This window comes from Podarcis tiliguerta, assembly GCF_965153285.1.
Source record: "Podarcis tiliguerta genome assembly, chromosome: 11".
In the NCBI taxonomy this organism is placed as follows: Eukaryota; Metazoa; Chordata; class Lepidosauria; order Squamata; family Lacertidae; genus Podarcis; species Podarcis tiliguerta.
In genome coordinates, this window is record NC_139544.1 from 7738098 (window position 1) to 7759592 (window position 21495).

Below are 21495 nucleotides of genomic sequence, written 5' to 3' on the forward strand. Positions count from 1 at the left end.
GGAGGGAGGAAAGGTCCGTTCTTGCACAGGGATGTGAGCTGAGACTTTCCTAATATGGACACAGCTGAGCCTGCATTATATTAAAAGCCTATTTTAATCTGGGCCTTGCAAAAACATCCCAAGAAAAGCAAAGAGATTAGCTACCAATTAACTCTTGCTCTGTTTTCTTTGGCCATCCAAAACAATTCAAGGAGAAGAGAAATATGCTGCCCCTTAACTGCTTTTATTTTAGAACACTTCGGCAGTCGTGTTGTTCCTCGTTTACTAAAGTTCTCACACAAATATTCAGTGTGAACATTTTCCTCTGTATACAGTAATAAACAGTAAAAAAAACACACACGTAAAAAAAAAGGAACAATAAATTTCAGCCACTTGGCTGCTGATTTATAAAGTATATAAGGTGGCTGTAGAATTTAATGTGGTGGTGAATAGCCACTCCTAGCTCCTAGCTTCTGTTCTCATTGTCCTAAGAAGCCAGAAAATACCTCCCAGGATTCAAGCAGTATATAGCTCCACAGGGCAATGCATGTCTGCTCATTTCAGAGAAACTCTTATGATGGCCATTTACAGTAAATACTTACACTCCACCCCTTTCTAGCTCTTTGCCAAGATTTTCAGTCTCTGGAGACTTCTGTCATGCCAATAAAAGAGGGCAGCTGAGTTCACTTCAGACAGCGTGACCTTCCTCAGCACTGACTGTTTTCAGCATCAAAGATCCTTGATAGATTGAAGTGGAGACGGTGCGGTTGCAAATACAATAGGTATAAAGAGATGCCTGCCAATGATAGCCTTCTATTGATTCTAGAGATGTTCGTTAGCTAGCATGGCCACAAGCACTGCAAAACACTTCCGTAGTTGTAATACAAATCTATTATTTCCAAATTATAAAATACAGGTATTTTGGTTTTTATTATTTAGATGGGATTGGCTAATAAAAGTAAATGACGCTGACCCTGTTTAGATGGACACCATGCTACAACCAAATGTTTATACAAGCTTAACTCTTATTTCTAAGCGTGATTCTTGAGTATGTTTGTGGGAGATCATAGGCACATACAGAAAATTTTGGAATTGTTATTTTATTTAAATCATTTTCATGCTGCCTTTCTACCTAAAGAGCATGCAGGTTAGCTTACAAATTATTTAAAACAGTATAGGGGGCATTTAAAATTACACTGAGTGACATGTGTTTTATTTTTTATATGTAGAGCACTTGAAACTGGGTACTTTGCAGGGAGGCAAGGCTCACACTCCAATTATAACTGAGATGCAAATGGGAAAGGGAGCTGGAAAACTACGGTATGTGATGTGCTGTATTCCAGCCACTCACAGTTTACTGCATACTCCTCAAAGAAAGAGCTACATGTGGACTCAGGCCTGGCTGATGACAGATACTACCCAACAAATCCTTGGGGAAAAGCCAAGGCAGAGCATGTGTTTTGCATGCAGAAAACCCCAGGTTGGATCCCAGTTAAAAGGATCCGGTTGCAGGTGGTGTGATGATGATGATGATGATGATATTACTTATATCCTGTCCATCTGGCTGGGTTACCCCAGCCACACTGGGTGGTTTCCAACAGAATATTAAAAACATAACGAAACATCAAACTTTAAAAACTTTCCAATGCAGGGCTGCCTTCAGATGTCTTTTGAAAGTCATATAGTTGTTTATCTCTTTCACATCTAATGGAAGGGTGTTCTCCAGGGAGGGCACCACAATTTCAAATTGATATTTCATGGTACATTTCAAGACTCTTTAGCATTCAAATAATTTTCACTTTTTCTTAAGACTAAGAATATAAAAAATAGGCATGCCGGCTGTGCTCTTCACTTTGAGGTGCTGTATCTTCCTGTGATGCCAACACACATCCCTGTTTAATGTGATAACCCATCTCATTCGCTGCCACTGTTCAGTATAAACTGGTGATCTTCCCAGAGCCACCTGTTTGGCTGCTATTGGGAGCAGGATGCCACACTAGACGGACTGTGTGGTCTAGAAGGGCAGCTCTTATTACTGGTGCATCGTCATAGCCGATCTAGAACTCATATCTCCTTTTAGAAACAGCCTTTTCCTTGCTACAAGGCTATTCCCATTGCTTTGATTTATATGCATATCCGGTTATGTCTGCATAATAACCACACTGTTATCACATATTGGGCCAGAACTGAGACAGTGAAATGCAAAAGGACTGTAGTAACCCTAAGGATCAGGTTGTGAGACTTTAAACCTGCTGGGCCACAGGAAGCTGCCTTATATGGAGACAGTTTCTGGCACGCGGTTTTTCCGTGTCCTTCCTGGAGAGCCTGGGACCTTCTGCACGCAAAGCATGCTCATATAACCCCTGCCCTCTGAGCAGTTCCTAGCACTAAATAAAGAAATGTTAACATTAGTAATGTATGTATCTTTTCTGTAGCATTTCTAAGATAGAAAGTGATTCGCACCACTGATTTGCATATTTTGAACATGTTGCATTTGTCTGAATAAGGGAAACCTGGAAACTGCTTGTTCATGAAGCTTACCAGTCACTCTGGAGCCACATTATGTGAACTGTGCGAAAAGTACTTTTTCTGCAAGCATTTTGAGTACAAATGTGGTAATAATTAAAAGACCAAACTATAGGGATGGGGGCTAATCACATGAATTCCAACTGAGTGGTTAAGACCAATTTTAGGTGGGTCACGTCAGAAAAGTAGTTTCCATTCAGGTTTCCATTCCATTCATATTTCCATACAGGTACATATGTATAAAGAACACCCTCCAGTTAGTGAGGTTGGGTTAACTTGCTCAAATCTGCTCAGTGAGCTTCATGATGGAAAGGTTCTTCAGCAGTGAAGTTTAAAAAGTCCAGCTCTTCGTTGCCAGTGACTTCCAGTGGTTTGAAGTTTTCCTTGAAGCCATCGGTTTAGCAAGCAAAGAATCTTGAGTTTTCATGAGTATCATGAGTCTAGACATGTTTACTTGGTAATGCAAAGTTCAGCTGCATTTACTCCCAAGTAAGTGTGCACAGTATAGGGTTGCAGCTTTAAAGCAAAGCCCTGGCTTTGCTGATATGTGGCCTGATGGAGGAGTCAGCTGTGGAATGCCCATGACTAATAGAAATGGCAAGATTCCAGTTGCAAAAAGCAAACTTAATGCTTGCTTTTAAGATGCACTTCAGAGTCTCCATGGGATTCATCTGATACAGTTCTGGATTCCATAGAGGTCAAGGAGGTATCTGGAGAGGGGAGTTTTGAATTATTATTTGCATTGCAATGTATTTTCAACAATAAGAAAGTTAGAAAGTTTGTTAAAATACTTCTGGTTGGAATTAGGGCTGATAATAGCTGCCTGATGATGGCATTACAACAAGCATTCTAATACATTCTAATACAAAATTGAATGGTATAATATGAAATACGTGGCTCTTGCTTTTCTCTTCTCCCTCTACTTCTGCAGCCTCTCTTTTTCCAATCTGTATTTTCAGCTTGTATCCGAAACATATTTATCTGTATACTTTATAGCAGGAAATGATTATTTTTCTCCAGCAATGTGAGATTAATTGAGCCGAGCTCAAGCGAGAAACCGTATTTTCCCTTTATGGGCGGAGAGCTGAAGTTGAGAGAGAGAGAGAGAGATTTGCCCCTGGTTAGCTGGCGAAGGCAGCGCTTGCTGACTGTTCGGCGATTTCTCTGTGTAGTTCGGCCTGGACCGCACAATTGTATCCCAGGCTGATCGCATTGACTCTGCTCAATCCTCGTGTGCATGCAAGACCCGACAACCTGTCGTCTGCACGCAGTTTTAGGGAAACTTCGGAGGGAAGGGGGGGGGCAGTTTGCTGGCAGCGAACGATTGCAAACCGAGCGTTTTACGCAAGGCAAGTGGAGCTGGGCGCAGAGGAGACAGACAGACGGACGCTATAACATTTGAATAGTGACGTGAGCCACGATTGCCGAGCTAGCTGCTCGAGAGTAAGTCCCCCCCTCTGTACCTTTTGGCGACGGGTTGAACAAAGCCGATCGGTCTCTGTATACCCTTAAGGCAAGCTCCTCCTCTCCTCTGATCTCGGAGGCTGGAACACGAAGCGCGAGGGGGGGGGGTCCCTCCTTCTCTCGTAGGTGTTTCGTTTCCTAAGGAGGTCCCTTGTGTTGCGTTGCAAAAAGAGGCACGGCGGCACTTCGCTCTTTGCAGCCCGCGTATGCAATCGGGAAGGGGCGTCCATAGCCACCCCTTAACCCAAGCGAGAATTCTGCGCCCAGGGCGAACGCAACCAGATCCCAAACCGCGCGTGCAAATAAGGAGGAAGACGCACCAAGCGCGGGGAAGTTGCTGGTCGAGTCAAGGTAGTGCTTTCTTGCGCGCCCGCCTCTCCCTCGTAGCGAAAAAGAAAGGAGAAAGAGGTGGGCCAAGGCTAGGACTTGGGGAATGTCTAGGTGAGACTAGCCTGATTCCCCAGCTCTTTTGGTTTGCTGCGCGGAGGTAAATAAAGAAGCGGAGCGGTGAAAGTTTTTGCGCCAGATCTGGGAGCCTTCTAAAAGAATCTGTGCATCCGATCTCGGGGAATTTGGAGGCGAGGGGCAAGGAGAGAGCGGATCGCGTCCCCCAAGCGAGCTGCCACCTAGAAAACCTCGGTAAACTTGCACTCTTATTTGTCTTTCCCATCTAGCCTTTGCTGGAAGAGAGTCAGGCTTGGCAGGATTGTCGGCTAGCCCAGCAAGTGAACGAAGAGGTAACACGCTTATTTTGGTTAATAACAGTGTTTTCTAGGCTTTCTGTTGTTTTTCCTATCCGTGCCTGCCTCGAGTCTTTGCTCTGTAATGTTCCCTTCAATTTATATAAAGAAGAGTGTCACTTTAAAATCTGCTGTTCCTTTATATGAACTCTGATAATACAAGTATGCCATAGCGAACCTATTGTGTGAAGCTGAAGGTGTGAGAAATGGGCAGCATTTTTTAATTTTTGGAAAAAGTGCAGCCAGACCCATAGACGCTACTTGGAAAGAAAGTCCCATTAAGTCAGTGGCACTTGCTTCCCAGTAGTTGTTTTTAGAATGCTCTTAGAATTTTGTGGCTATACAACAAACTGTTTTGACATAGCCTGGTTTTTCTTTATGTTTTGAGTAAGAGTGCTACTGCTCTTGTCTGCATTTGAGCAACACACACAATTTACTGCATTACGATGGGGGGTGGAATCCCTTTAGACCAGGCACAAATTACTAAATGGATTATCCAAGAGCATGATATTGCAGACTAGAAAAGTGCTTTTCACCCCCCTCCCTCCATTTTCCTCTTCTTTTCCTTTTCCGGTGAAGCAATGGAAAAATGTGTCTTGAGTCTGTTTATAGTTTCTTACTCATGCTGAATAGTTGTACTCAGGTTGCCTCTTCTTAAGAAAAGCTCTTATGATTTTGACCTGTAGGTTGCAAAATGGATTCAAGTAAATCAGAGAGCCAGAAAAAGCAGCAAAAGGAAAAGGCGATGCGAAGAAGTTGGTTTCCAAAAGGTATGGGCTCCAAGCGGGCATCTATTCTATATAATAACCTAAGAAGTTAAAGACAGAAACTTTTAAACGAAACGGAAACAGTACAAGATAAACCAATAAGTCTGTGTAAGCATTTGCTGGATGAAGTATCATTTTGTCTAGCAAGATTTCTATAGAATACTGTTTGATACTCCATTCATACTCATTGTGCTGTCCTGGTGGAATGGAGAGCGTTTGAGATAGTTTTTAGGGAAAACAAGCACCTTCTCAGCAATTTGTTATTGGCTCTTTATACACCCAGGTAAAATGTTTCTGCCTTTGAGAACAAGTCTGGTCAATGTCTTAGCGATACAGAAATGAGGAATATAGCAAATAGGTACATTGCAGGTTTCAAAATAGAAATTAATTATTGGTGGTGGCATGTATTAAGGTGTTCAACAGGTTTGGTGCAAACCAGTCCAAATGTAAGTCCAAATTAAAAAATAAAAATAATACAACTATTGTAAGCAGTTCTTAGCAGATTGTTTTAAGGAACGCATGAAAGTTTTGCCTGGTGGGTACTTTATTACTATAGTCTGAATAACATTTCCTGTTTCAGCAAATAGTATTGCCACAAACACGTTGAGTTGTGCTATATGTTTGCCAGGATATTAGTTATGGATGGCCTAGTCCATGACTAGTTAAGCTGAAATATTTGGATTTAAGGTGGTTTGCAGCACAATCCTGAGCAGGTTTTACTCTGACGTAATCCCACCTTTCAGTGGGATTTATTCCCTAGTCCAAGTTCCATCGAAGTAAGTGTAGTTGGCAGCCCCCTCCTAGACACATTTACATGTAAGTCTTACTGATTTTTCTGCGCACAGAATATGCCTCTGCCTGATTTTCAGCGAACCCCATGTCCTCTGCAGACACCTGCACCATGGCCCAACTCACCCCATTCTGTAGGGTTCTCTGACCCTCAGGAGAAGCTGTTTTTTGGAGGGGGGCGGAGGCTGCCAGGGAAGGAGGGTTGAGAAAGACACTTTCCTACTCACCCCTTCTGCCATTAGTTTTTTGGACCCAAGCCAAACACTGTGACTTAACTGTTTTGTGAATTGGACTATTGTTGTACAGTGTAGATTGATGAGTAAGTATCTTGTCGTGTGTTGAATGGCTTAAAACAAAACTGCTTCTCAGAACACTTAGTAGTAAAAATCCAATGTTGAAACACGCTAGAACTTCTGTAAAACTGTTTTTTCTCTTTTAGAAAAAGGCTTTTGGGTTTTCTTCCTTCCTTCCTTCCTTCCTTTATTTCTTCCTTTCTTCCTTATTATTTTGGAAGGATTAAAAAGGCAATGTGTTACTTTGCAGCCTGATGATTCATTGCTGGTTTTGTAGCCAAGTTCTTGCTGGTAGTATGGCTGCCAACTCCTGGGTTATATTGCCTTAGTATGGGCATTGCTGTATTCGACAAATGTTTGCGGATCGTACAGCTCCTTGTGGTATAGTGGTGGGAGATGGACAATGGAAGAACTGAGGAAATGGATGATTATAGTTCAGTTTCATTTTTGTGATAAAAGATGTGAGGGAATGATCCTCTGATTCTCAATCAATTTGCTAATGTTAAATTGCAGTCTGCCAGGATATGACATATTTAGCATGTACGCAGAAATGGATTCGTATTTCCAAGGTGGGGTTTAATTGCTTCAGCTGAAGGTTGCTTCTGCCTGCTGTCACTATAAACAAGTTTGTTTCCTAAGATACTGGAGCATTTTTTGTACAGATAAAATTAGTAAAATATTATAATTATTGTAGCGAATACTAACAAGAAGCAACTAATGCTTCGTCAAGTTCCAGAATCATTAATGTTACAGGTCATACTTCAATGCACTGTTGACTAATGGATATGCTCTTCTTTGTCACAAGAAAATTAAATGAAAATGTTCAGATTTTTTTGAATACTGGAATTCACACCAAATACCTGCTGCTGTTTTTAATGTTTGCCTACAGTTCGCAAACTCTAAGAACTGATGTGCATTGCTACTCAGACCCAGGAACAATCTTCCTGCTTCATTTAGGCGACAATCCTAAACCATCTTAATGTAGAAAAAAGGCCCTTTCTTCCGTTTGACTTAATTCACAGTAGATATTATTACAATTGCAACCTAAGGCATCCATGTGATTTGGTTGCCATTTTGTAAGCCAACTGCTTGAAATAGGGTTTTTTAAATGGAATAATTTGTATTACGCCCCAAGCACTGAGATTAAGGAGTATGCTCTCTCAACTGATTGTTGGGTGGCAATGCGGCATGATCTTTATTTCTTTATATAATGTTTTTTATCCTGCTTTTCTCTCTGAAAACAGAGATGACAAAAATAGTTCTTGGATTTGTTTGTTTGTGTTTTGTTTTGTTTTTAAAAAAGCATTACACTACACAAGGCCAGCACTAAAAAGAATCCATTGATTTGGGGGGGGGGATTAGAAGAAAAATGGCAACAGAATATTAAGATTAATGTTCAAAGAAGAGCCATGACTACGTGAAACAAATGAAGTAGCAGACAAATCAAAGGCTCACTGGAAAGGGAAAGTCTTCAGGCAGTGATGGGACACTGGCAAAGTTCAGACACAAACTAATTTCCCCGTATATGGAATTCCGCATGCTGGGTGCCGCAGTCATAAAGGTCCCACTCTCCCTGGCACATGCTGCTTTAAAACTCTTCCAGATTTATGGTGTGTAAAGGCAGTCATTTTTTGTGGGGGGTGCAGACAAGAAGCAGGTCATAAAAATAGATTCAGGGCATTCAAAAAAAGATATTAGCAGTTAATATGGGCTGAACACAAATATAGCTGAAAGACTGAACAGTGCTGGCCGTTTTTGCTGTAAAAGTCCTTTGTATTCTCTCTGACTTAACGCTCCCCATCATGTGTCGTTCCTTTATAATCACAACAAGATCATCACATTACCTGTACTGGATGAATTACTTTTGCCGTTACAGTGGTACCTCCGGCTAAGTACTTAATTCGTTCCGAAGGTCCGTACTTAACCTGAAACTGTTCTTAATCTGAAGCACCACTTTAGCTAATGGGGCCTCCTGCTGCTGCCACGCCGCCGGAGCACGATTTCTGTTCTTATCCTGAAGCAAAGTTCTTAACCCTAGGTATTATTTCTGGGTTAGCGGAGTCTGTAACCTGAAGCGTATGTAACCTGAAGCATATGTAACCCGAGGTACCACTGTACTATCCTGTGTGAGACACCATGAAATCAAAGTTGCCACTGATGCGCCTTGAGCACGAAGCCTCTTTATGTCAGGTAACTTTTCTTTCCGTGGAGCAAAAGGTATTCCATTATGGAAATAGTTTTGCAACAACTAGGTAAATTATGCTTTTCAACCATCAAAGTTCACTTTTGGATTTAAAACAAAGTCCTGAAGGTATCAACCACTGGGCAGTGTCTGCCTAAATAGATGCAAAACCATGTAATGAACTGCTGTAAATAGAGACAATTTTTGGATAATTAGCTTGTTTACACTTCTTTATTTTGCTTCCTTATGCTTCACTCCACTCAAAGTCCTGCCTCAGGATTTTGCTTATCTTTGCCTCTCACACATAGATACTTAAATTCCCCCCCTTTTACTTTCCCATTTCATTTGACTCCCCCCCCCCCCATTATTTTAAAAAACTTTCTTATATTGGTTGTGCCTTTTCCTTGCTTTTACTTCTATAATCTAATATCACTATTTCTGCTTATTAGTTCCCTTCCCCATCCCCTGTTGTCTCTTTATTTTTTTTCATACACAGCCTGCTGCTTCTGTCCTTCGCCCTTTAAATTTCTCTCCACAACTCGTCATAGAGAAAAGTCTAGTACAGCTCTGAGGGCCTGTGTAGGCTGAGGAGGCAGCTTATAAAATTAATAGGTACATTTTAAAAAAAAGTTAATCTAAAAATGCCAAGGGAGGAGCAAAAATTGAAATCAAATAAATGGTTGACAAATATATTTAAAACCCTCAGCGGTCAAATAAATTACCCATGTACAAAAGAGCTGTTATTAATGAATGTAAGGAAAGCATTCTAGGAAAGGGCTAATGGGTATATTATAAGATTAATGACCCTTGAAAGAACAACAAAGCTGTTTGGAACATGGAGGACTTCTTAATTTGTGCATTTAGTTGTCCTTTGACTTCACGAACAGTGGGATATGTGATTAGCCATCATATTAAAGAGGTTAACAAAATAAAAGTTATTTTCTCTGTGTGTAGAAATATGAAAGAGAAAGAATAGGAAGAATTAATGTGCTACATATTTGATAGATATTGCATGTTACAGAGTCTCCACATTCTGCACTGAACACAGTAGATCTTAAGGCATTTTACATCTAATCTATGTGGCATTTTGGTATACCATATTTACTTTAGTCTAATGTGCCATCGAATCTAATGCAAATCTCAACTTTCAGAACCTTGAAAGCAAAACAAGTGTTTGCCGGTGAATGCAAATATGCCATCAAATCTAATGTGCACCTTAAGATTTGCAACGTAATTTGGCCAAAAACAGGTGAGCATTAGATTAGAGTAAATGCGGTATTTCTTTTTTTAGACTAATAGTCTAATTATTGCATACATGTGATGCTGGTTAAATGTGTTGGCATTCAATAGTTCATGTTTTGAAAAGCACACTGTTTTTGGCTCATTAGTAAAATTATAGTATGTAATAAAGCTGTTCAGAAACCCTTGGAGATACGGCAGGTATCTCCAAGGCTTACGGCAGGTATCTCAGTCATAGTTCAAAGCTACCACTTGGCATAGTCATCTTCTGAGGAATACCTAGGGGTTGGTGAAACGGGCCTTGGACAGGGACACAGGCCTGTGTAATAATAATAATAATAATAATAATAATAATAATTTTTTATTTATACCCCGCCCTCCCCAGTCAAGGCCGGGCTCAGAGCGACTTACAAGCAATAATAAAAACAAGATGAATGATTACAACTTAAAAACAAAAGTAAAATACAACATTAAAATAATGGAACATTAAAATATTAAAATGTAGCCTCATCGCAGGAGGAGAAGGAAAAGAAAAAAGAAAGAGGGAGGGAGGGAATCAAATTGGCTCCAGGCCAAAGGCCAGGTGGAACAACTCTGTCTTACAGGCCCTGCGGAAAGAAATCAGATCCTGCAGGGCCCTGGTCTCATGAGGCAGAGTATTCCACCAGGCGGGAGCCAGAGTTGAAAAGGCCCTGGCTCTGGTTGAAGCCAATCTAACTTCCTTAGGGCCTGGGACCACTAGGGTGTTGCTATTTATGGACCTTGAGGCTCTCCGTATGTGTGTGTGCCTGTGTAGAATCAGCTATCAGACTATGAAGTACGATGAGTTTTGTGTGTGGTGATGTGCTGCTGCTGTCGCAGCGAGAGCAAATACAGGAGGCATTTCCCGTTCTTCTCAAACCTCAGCACAAAGGCGTTCATTTTTTGTTATTTCCCTTCTTCCTCGCCTTGTCCTCACTTCACCCTCACTTCAAGTCTTTGGACCTCATAAAATTAGCAATTTCTAATGTGGCTATTGCAATAAGCTGATTTTTTCTGGGGGGCTGATACAGCTGTTTACCGAGGGTGCAAGGGACCATAGGTATTCCTCTGGTCATTTTGACACCGTATCTGTTCAGAATGCATTTCATGGCATGCTAAGTGCAGTTTCTTTCCCCTCTACTTAACAACAACAAACTTCTCTTCAGATCAGATAAAAGTCAAGGCTAAAGAGAGCCAGTGTGGTGTAGTGGTTAAGAGCGGTAGTCTGGTAATCTGGTGAACCAGGTTCGCATCTCCGCTCCTCCACATGCAGCTGCTGGGTGACCTTGGGCCAGTCACACTTCTTTGAAGTCTCTCAGCCCCATTCACCTCACAGAGTGTTTGTGGTGGGGGAGGAAGGGAAAGGAGAATGTTAGCCGCTTTGAGACTCCTTCGGGTAGTGATAAAGCGGGATATCAAATCCAAACCCCTCCTCCTCCTCTTCTTCTTCTTCTTCTTCTTCTTCTTCTTCCTGATATGGCAACTTCCCATAGGTAGAGAGATTTTGACAAGGGGAAGCATTCAAAGATGCATCTCCTCATCTGTATTCTGAAACTGTAGCCCTTTGGGGCATGTTCTATGTTACACACACTATGGTGTGTAGGTTGGTTCTGAGTTGCCTTTGGTTCCTTCACAGTTACTCTGATTAAATGAATATGGAAGAACAAGGTGCTGTATAAGTGTGTACATGAATAAAAGACTTAACACCAGGTTCACAATATGTATGGATCTATAAGATTAAATGTAGATGTTGTTTTTTGGTTCATTTCGTTTTAACTGTATCTGACTTTCTGTTGCAATTCAAGGTACATCACACAGTTTTAGCTCTTAAGAAAACAAGTCCCAAATTTATGTTGCACCTAATGGCATCATCAGCGAAACAATTTTGAACACCCTTTGGGGTATTATTGAAATACTTAGTTATTATATGTCCACATGCATGTATGTGCATACCTACATAAACACATAAATCTGAGATGGCCATTTTTTAAATTCAGAAAATACAAACCAGCATGGCCATGTGTTGGAAGTAGCTTGAAGTTTACATAGAATTGCATCACTTAATTAGTGTGGTTCATTGCCAGCAGCCATTTCCCTCCTGCAAAGTGAAAGATTAAGGCCACCTAATGCAAAACACAAGTTTTCCAAAGAAATAAAGACAACAGAATTGTTGTGTCTTTTATTTGAAGGAAAAATTAGCTGCACTGCTGCAGTACATCCTTTTTATTTGGTGGTTCCTCTCTTTGGAGACATTTTAATGAGTTACATTTATATAAGAACATGAAAAACTATTAATCTTATGCATGATTGTGCCTTAATACTATTACATATAAGCATGTTTCATATATGCAAATAGCTGTTCTAGGGGACCTAGTTTAGGGTAATGCCTTTAAGACTAGAAGCACATTTGTTCTTTATAAAACTTCTGAGATGTTGCTCCCCCTTAGGCTGGTGTAGAGTTTCAAGTAAGTGGAGAAAAATAGAGAAGATGCCAGGAATGGGAAAGAACCACACATGGCCTCTGCAGAGGTCTTTAATTGGTCCTATAAGCTGCAAAGGTGAGAGAATGTGCTGCTAGCAGTGGGAAATTAATTCAGCCCAGCCATGAGTAGGACATTGCAGGCCATTCTGTAGGTAGGTTTGCCAGTACTGAGGCTATTCCAGAATTTTAGATTAAGTATGATTCTTCCTGTCTTAGCAAGACAGTATGAGTTCAGGGCACCCTTTCTCAGCCTGTGGGTCCCCAGATATTGTTGAACTACAACTCCCATCACCCATAGCTAGCAAGGCCAGAGCTCAGGGAAGATGGGAGTTGTAGTCCAACAACATCTGGGGACCCACAGGTTGAGAACCGCTGGTTCAGGGCAATATGGTGCCTGTGGTCTTGAGGACCAGGCTTTATGGCTGATGTTCACGTCTCATCCATTACAACGCCTTTGAACTTACTTCAACAGGACTGCTATGATAGTGTGCAAATTATGTCCATCCAGTGTCTGGAAGCAAGCTCAGTGTTATGAGCTGTATTCATGCTTCCTAATTTTTGTAACAACAACAACACATCATCATCAGCAACAGCAACAACAATAACAACAATAACAGTAACTCCTTAAGTCTTTTATTTAGTTGTATTCCACTTTTAACCAAATGGCACTTTAGGAAGAGTTGCTTAAGATTAATTTCTACTGATACTTCCACACTATCTTGATGTTGAATTTCCACTAAAAAGCGAAGTCTGACTATAAAACCATGACTGTGGCCTGTGATGGTTACTCCCAACTCAAATTTAAGAAGGTGTTCTTGAAAAGTACCCTGGCAAGCCCATGCTGAAGGAGAGTGCTTCCAGAAAGACGTTGTTGTGGAAGCCTTGCTGCTTCTGCTTAGAAGCCTTTCTACATGGTCCACATGTTTTCAAAATGCTAGCCTGTACTTTTTCTCCATTGAATCTCAGTTTACCCATTCCATGGAAAATCTGTTAAGCTATTTTATACATCCACAGTCACACTGGTGTGAAAGCTCATTAGTGCATTTGTTTTGGTGGATAATAATAATAATAATTTATTATTTATACCCCGCCCATCTGGCTGGGTTTCCCCAGCCACTCTGGGCGGCTTCCAACTGAATATTAAAAACAATACAGCATTAGACATTAAAAACCTCCCTGAAGAGGGCTGCCTTCAGTTGTCTTTTAAAAGGAAAATAGTTATTTATTGCCTTGACATCTGCTGGGAGGGCGTTCCACAGGGCAGGCGCCACTACCGAGAAGGCCCTCTGCTTGGTTCCCTGTAACCTTACTTCTCGCAATGAGGGAACCGCCAGAAGGCCCTCGGTGCTGGATCTCAGTTTTTTATGTGTGTGGTCTGTCACCACAACCTAGCCTTTTTGTTTCTGATGGCCCAAACAATGCAAGGCTTCCTATTTCTACTGAAATTTAACAACCGGCTTCAGAGGAATTATTCTTTCAGGATCTCCACAGTACATCAGTGGTGAGGATAGCAAATGGCTGAATAACAATGACTTTCTGAGCAGAATGCCAATCACATACACATAAAAACTGGATTTGAATGACCCGTTTGCAGTATAAACATTCCCTGCATAAACTCCTTTCCCAATTGTTGCCATGTGACACCATATTCCTGTGTTAATGGAAGTAGTTAACTAGGTAAAGGTAAAGGGACCCCTGACTGTTAGGTCCAGTCGCAGATGACTCTGGGGTTGCAGCACTCATCTTGGTTTATTGGCCAAGGGAGCCGGCATGCAGCTTCCGGGTCATGTGACCAGCATGACTAAGCCACTTCTGGCAAACCAGAGCAGCACACGGAAACGCTGTTACCTTCCCGCCGGAGCGGTACCTATTTATCTACTTGCACTTGACGTGCTTTCAAACTGCTAGGTTGGTAGGAGCAGGGACTGAGCAACGGGAGCTCACCCATATCTTAACTTGAGCAGGAATATCTCATATCCATAAAAGAAAACATGCATTTATTGCTGTTTATCTTCTTCCTTTTTGGGCTGTGGAAGTGGAGGTGGGTCCACCTGGGTCCAACTCATATCTCCCCTTCCTCAGTTGTCAGCCCTGCTGCCATTGTGGTGTTTAGTGGTTAGAGCCAGGGTGGTGTAGTGGTTAAGAGCGGTAGTCTCGTAATCTGGGGAACCGGGTTCGCGTCTCCGCTCCTCCACATGCTGCTGCTGGGTGACCTTGGGCCAGTCACACTTCTTTGAAGTCTCTCAGCCCCACTCACCTCACAGAGTGTTTGTTGTGGGGGAGGAAGGGAAAGGAGAATGTTAGCCGCTTTGAGACTCCTTAAAGGGAGTGAAAGGCGGGATATCAAATCCAAACTCTTCCTCCTCCTCCTCCTCCTCTTCTTCTTCTTCTTCTTCTTCTTCTTCATTTATTCAGTGCAATCTCTGCCAGTTTACCATTCCCAGCTGTTTTGTGTTTAGAATCCATAAGTTGGAATGATTCATTAATTAAAACATCAGTAGGATATATATGGCTTATCCGATCATCAAACTTACATTGCTTATGTTTGCTGCATTATATCCCTTTTATCATAAATAATATTAATTCTATGTAGTATTGGGTAACACTGTTAAACTTTCCCACATTGTGGTTTTTCTTCCCCTGGGAAGGGAGGGTGAAAGGGTGATGGCGAAAACATATTTTGGACTTCCAAGTTCTGTTGCGCATCTTGTACATCAGTTATTGCCGACAAACATCCCACGTAGAAATTTGTTTGAAGTGTTCTTTTAAAATAGAGATGGTGCTGTTCCAGTGATTGAAAGTAGATTGTCTTTTCATTTGTTGCCTCTTGTCTATTGCAGGTCAGGGAGCATTCTTGTAATTATTTCTTAGATTTTCTTTTAAAATATATATATCCATTTTGATTTTCTCACGTACTGGGGAGCTGAAAATCATTTAGCTCTCTATGTCTCTTGACTGATGTCAGAATCCCACATAAAGCAAAACTCCTGAGGTTGCTTTGTTGCAACCCTTTCTGCTTGAATCAGGAAGATCAGAAACAGTTCCTTCCTTATTTGTTTACATTCAATTACTGCTCCATCCTGGATCTGTACTTTTATCTTCCCCCCTCCCCCAAATTCATGTCTGGTGTAATAGATTTGTGCATTAGATTATATTTTATGGGCAAGATCTGTGTTTACTGAGGTAACTTTATTGTAGAGAAAATAATGGCCTTGAAAGCAAAATGTGTGGGTCTTTAGTAAACATCTCATTAGTGGAACGGCATTCTTTATCAAGCTCAGGGCAAGCTAGACATTACGGTATTCACATAGCTTCCTTTTAAGTACAGGATTTTTCTTTTGCAAATAGGGGTGTGTGATTTGGATTGGGGCCCCTAGCATGAGGGGAAAGAGGACTTTAGTCTCCTGTACTCACTGCACTCTTGATCTGAATTGAGCTCCCCACACCTGCTATTTGGTAGGGGGAGGGCAGGTTCCCACTTAATGTAATAGTAGGCATGGGGACAATTCTGACGGGGATCACACTGGAGCGGAAAGATAAAAAACTCTGCAACACTCCATGCCAGGGAACTCTCCTGCCTGCTATAAACCCTGAGCTTAAGGGCAACTATGTGTTTAATGTAATGTGTAGTTTGACCCGCAATTCAATATCTTGCTTTTGGGTTATCAAACTGCAACTCAAATGCCCTTGTCAGATGTTTGAAGACAGCCATTTGGGCACTACAGAAAGTTTGCAAACCCTTCAGCATACAAAATTTTTTAGTGGAGATGTTTCACGCATTGATTCACTTATTGGCTAAAATGATGCTGAGTGATTGTATGCTTGTGATATAAACTCCTAAATCCAGCTGACTGAAAGTTGTGAGTAGCTGTTCTTGTTCTCTCTGCAGGCAGACATAGGGGATTCTCGTGTCTGATTTATTAAATGGATTTAGCCCCATTCATATGGAAATCAAATCTCAACCAGTTCGTTTATGCTAGGAGACAAGACTAGAAAGACAATCCTGGTTGGACAAGCGAGTGTAGCTGATTTCCTTAACATGATTACTTGTACACCACATTGTGGAAAACACAAATAAGGTTGAAATTTAGAGTTCCCAATAGCTAGTGGAACAAAAAATAGTTTTAAGCTCCAGCTCTTCTTGTGTGTTGGCTTAGAGTGATAGTGAGATGTGGGGGTGGAAAATAAAGCAAAGCTTTGCATCCGTACAAACTCCACTAGGAAGACACCTGTTGTCTTGGTGTTAAAAGTGCTTTCTTTATTGGCTTTATGAAGAAAGTAGGGCATTAAAGCCGTGTTCCTCAAGTTACAGGTAAGAAGCGTTTTGGCAGGTTGCGTATGTTGCATTGCTGGTTGATTCCAGGAGATCTGAAGACTCTCGGGGGGGGGGGGGTAGAGAAAATGTGTGTAATGCTAAATATGCCCTTACAAGGCTATCCCTAATAGTTTAGAAGCTAGAGTGTGGCCTTTTTCCAGTTCGTTGAATTTATTACCATCTTGGCTTAGTTGGAACAATGGGAGTGGACTAGAGCCCCCCCCCCCCCCAGCACTGTCCCTTTTTGAAAGTATTGGCAAAAATTATACAGTAATCCAGCTGAGTGTCTCTAAGAGTTTGAGCAGAAATTCTGGCTTTCATATTAAATTAGGCATGGTTACGAGGCAAAAATCATTTGAAGTTTTTGTGCAGCATGTGACTGATGGAGCAAGCAACTGTGATGCAAAACATTCCCATGTGCTTTTGTGGGGGGTTGTGTAGTGGATGGCTGTCTGAAATGTAGCCAGACGAGAAAAGCTTTTGTGTGTGGAATGTGCTAAAGGCATTTTATTCCAAAACAAGGATTTCTAATATCATTTTAGCCAAGGTCACACTTACTGGAAATAGTTAAACCCCATCCTTCATCTCTTGTTTGAGCTTTCTAATGAATTGTTTTTTTAACATAGAGACAAAGACATTGAAAAAAGTGCATAGTTGATGTTTGGTTTTTTATGTTCTGTTAATATAACCATTAGGCCACATTTTAAGTTAGTGGGCAGTATTGTCTTCTGTCCCCGCTTTTAATACGTTTATCACAGCTTTGTGTTGTACAGAGGATGGGAGAAATCAAAGTATTCCTATCCATCAGTCCTGTTATCCCTTCCCTACTTCTCTACAGTTGGTGTGAATTCAGGATTCAAGTGCTCTCGTTCATTTCTCATTCATATCTCCCTTCTGTCCTAGTCATGTGAGCATGCCCAGTTTTCCCCATACCTGATTCAGAACTGACCTGTGTAGTCTTGGTGTACTACCAACATGGCCCGTGTCAGCGTCCAGTGCTTCTGGACAGCTCTCGGGGGCTCCAGCAGGGTCATGTGTTGGTCTTTTTCATAGGAGTATAAAGCTTTCTGCTTTGTTCTTCTGACACTTCTCACTTCCTCGTACTGAAACTAGTTGGTTGGAAGTGTATCAGTATGAAACCATGCTCCTGCCCACTTATATATGAGTAAGCTAACCCTTTTCCCTAGGTAACTGGTGGCGAACCTATGGCACACGTGCCAGAGAGGGCACTCAGAGCCCTCTCTGTGGGCACACACGCCGTCGCCCCAGCATAGAGTTCGCCAGAGTTCATTACAGTGGTACCTTGGGTTAAGAACTTAATTCGTTCCGGAGGTCCGTTCATAACCTGAAACCATTCTTAACCTTAGGTACCACTTTAGCTAATGGAGCCTGCTGCGCTGCTGGAGCACGATTAGCACCTGAGGTACTATTTCTGGGTTAGTGGAGTCTGTAACCTGAAGCGTCTATAACCCGAGGTACCACTGTACTAGAAAGCCAGGGGGACGCAGAGCCAGGCTGCTCCCCTCCCCCTCTCCACGGGCGCCTGAGGACATTTCTCACATCACCCACACCTCTTCCCAGCCCAGCTGCTCCCACTCCATTCTGTGCCCCTCGACTGAGTCAGGCGGAGCCAACCGAGTGTATCACACGAGCTGCTCCTCATGCTTCAAGCATGTATGAGTTGTTTTTTCTAAACTCAAACCTCAGTACAGTGGTACCTCAGGTTACAGACGCTTCAGGTTACAGACTCCGCTAACCCAGAAATAGTACCTCGGGTTAAGAACTTTTGCTTCAGGATGAGAACAGAAATTGTGCGGCGGTGGCTGGAGGCCCCATTAGCTAAAGTGGTGCCTCAGGTTAAGAACAGTTTCAGGTTATAAACGGACCTCCAGAACGAATTAAGTTCTTAACCCGAGGTACCACTGTATTCAGGTTAAATTGCCATGGTGGCACTTTACGATCAATAAGTGTGTTGGGTTGCAGTTTGGGCACTGGGTCTCTAAACGGTTCGCCATCACTGCCCTAGGTGCTGTCCCATATACCAGCCCCACGCCGTAGGACTCCTTCTGTGGGAACGTGTATCCATGCAGAGAAAGCCCCCCCCCCCCAACCATTAACTCTGAAGCTGATTACAAGTTGGCCCAGGGTATGGTACATGAGGCAGTGCTGGAGCTGGGGGAGCCCACCCATGGATGAGAGCCTCTTCCTGTACTGAATACCTGAAGAGGGCTTTATTTTATAGCACATATAACAGACACTTCTGCATTCAGAAAATTTAAAACAAAAAATGGTTATGAGCAGTTAAACATTTGGATGTAATTTAAAAAAAAAAGAACAAAAAAAATGCTGTAGCTTTTTCTTTTGATGTAAAAGGCAAACATATATTCCTTGAAACAGGGCATTTCTAAGAATGTGTTAATGAGTGAACCACTTTAAGTGGTGTCTATCGCACATGGCATTGGCTACCCACTTGTATGTTGTTTCTGAGCAATTAATTTCCTAATGTGCTTAAGAGGTAGTGATCACATGGGGACTAAGCACATGGCAACCGTTCTAGTAATTTCACTTAGTAAGCTTACCAAGTGGAAATTGCCGTTATCATGTGAATAACATAACAATGAACCTGCCTTTATAGGCTTTTCAAAAATATTCATTTCATTTGAAATGATTGAATTTCACATGATTGATTTCACATGGACATTTCATACGGTTGTTACCACATTGCCTCCATTTCAGAGGCATAAGAAATTGATCACGAAAGTTGAAGAAATGTTGCAGTGAGCTTGCCTAGGAAGGCTCAGTATTGCTGACACTGAGAATCTAAACTAAATTAATGTTTGAATGCATAGTTTATACTCCTAACAACTTCAGTATGTTGAAGTTGTATTTTCACTGCCTGATACAAGTAGTACTGTTTAAAATATGCTTTCTTAAAGTCTTCTGGAAAACAGAAGTGCCTGTAGCCTTAAGACTGGGACAGACTGCACTGACATTTCAACTTACAGAACAATTTGTGTTCACAATCTCTGTCTATTGTATGACTGCAGATGAGACAGACTGACTGACTCCAGGAAGCTTGGCTGGGGTAAAGGGTGTAGAAGAGCATCGTTCAATCTCGCATGCAACTCACTTTTTGTGTGACATGTTGCTTGTTTCTAGCAAATAATTCTAGTTGCAACAAACCTGGTAAGAAACAGAGCTTGTGTTTGTGGGTGCTGTGTTTACTGTCTGTTCTGCCTCTAAATGATGTATGCAGCAGCTTCTCTCTCACTTTGTTTGAAAGAAATCAATTGCTATAAATAAAATAGCATCCAAATTGGAGAAGTATTTGAAAGTTAAGGTATATTTTGGCATTTAGCACAGCCTGGCAATGCTGACACTGTAAATAGATGTCACCAGAGCAATCCTAACTCCCAGTCTGTACTGCTGAGATAGAGGTGTTCCTCCTATGGTTAAAAAGGACCCCTGGCAGTTAGGTCCAGTCGCGGATGGCTCTGGGGGTTAGATGGAAGCAAAAGCTCCTGCTCCACCCACTGAAACTACAGCAGAGTGTCTGCTACAGGCAGAGGTGTTCCCGCCAATGGTAGCTATCCTAAGGCAGGCATGGCCAAACTTGGCCCTCCAGCTGTTTTGGGACTACAATTCCCATCATCCCTTACCACTGGTCCTGTTAGCTAGGGATGATGGGAGCTGAAGTCCCAAAACAGCTGGAGGGGCAACTTTGGCCATGCCTGTGGAACTCAAAACAGGACATTGCAGGGGTAGGGCTCAGGTGGAAAACACCTAGCAATGAACCTGCTGGATTCTAAGCTTGCCCATTTCTCAGACAAGGGCCTTCTGCTGCACCAGCCTGAAGATGGTGCCACAAAAATGCCTAAAACAGCCCCCTTTTGCTCTGCGTGGTGTGATCAGCGGGACTTTGAATGTAGTTGTGGATCCAGTTTTAAGTTCTGCCCGGCTGCTCTCGCCTGAGGTTTTGGATTGTTCTGTAGATGTTTCTAAATGAACATTCAATAATGAATAAAGAAGGAATTATATTGACAGAAGCTTGGAAATGCTGGAAAATAACACCAAACAACAACAAACTAGGGCATACAGTATATGAAACTAATTTCTAAAATGAATTTCTAGTTCCAGTGACTAGACCTAGTATAGTGCTCCTTTGCACCTTCATATTGACTGTTGTTCAAATGTTTTCTTGTGGATTATGGAATAGGTGTTCTCAGGTGCTAATGTTTCATGTCTTGTTTAAAATCTCCGGCAGTGTTTCTGGAAGCATTTACAAGAAATAGAACAGGCTGGGCTGAACAAAGAGTCATACTTTCTTACCCTCTGAATTGAAGAGGTCAGTTCGTTCTTTGTGCCTGAACATTTTAAAAACATAAGAAGAATGGTTTTAGGCTGAAAACAGTCAGTGCTGGAAAAATGAAAGTGCACTGTGATATTGTATGCAATGGCTAAATGTGAACTTTTGAAAAGAACAGTATTTTGAATGCAAAGGGCACAGTGTGATTCAGAGGCCTGTTAAATCAACTTAGAATCATAGAATCATAGAGTTGGAAGAGACCACAAGGGTCATCGAGTCCAACCCCCTGCCAAGCAGGAAACACCATCAGAGCACTCCTGACATATGGTTGTCAAGCCTCTGCTTAAAGACCTCCAAAGAAGGAGACTCCACCACACTCCTTGGCAGCAAAT

At 41.9% G+C, this 21495-nt stretch overlaps 1 protein-coding gene across 16 annotated transcripts in view; it reads left to right on the top strand.

Moving 5' to 3' along the window:
- Nucleotides 1-21495, top strand: part of AOPEP (aminopeptidase O (putative)) — a 179395-nt gene that overhangs the window by 90687 nt on the left and 67213 nt on the right. For 9 of the 16 annotated variants that reach the window (XM_083403418.1, XM_083403416.1, XM_083403402.1 and 6 more), the window contains 2 exons: nt 4644-4706; nt 5396-5479. The exons of 4 other annotated variants lie outside the window; for them this stretch is intronic. In XM_083403418.1, the coding sequence (XP_083259544.1) occupies nt 4644-4706; nt 5396-5479 (147 nt within the window). The remainder of the gene's footprint in view (nt 1-4643; nt 4707-5395; nt 5480-21495) is intronic. 3 more of the 16 variants (XM_083403405.1, XM_083403403.1, XM_083403404.1) reach the window with 1 other exon arrangement.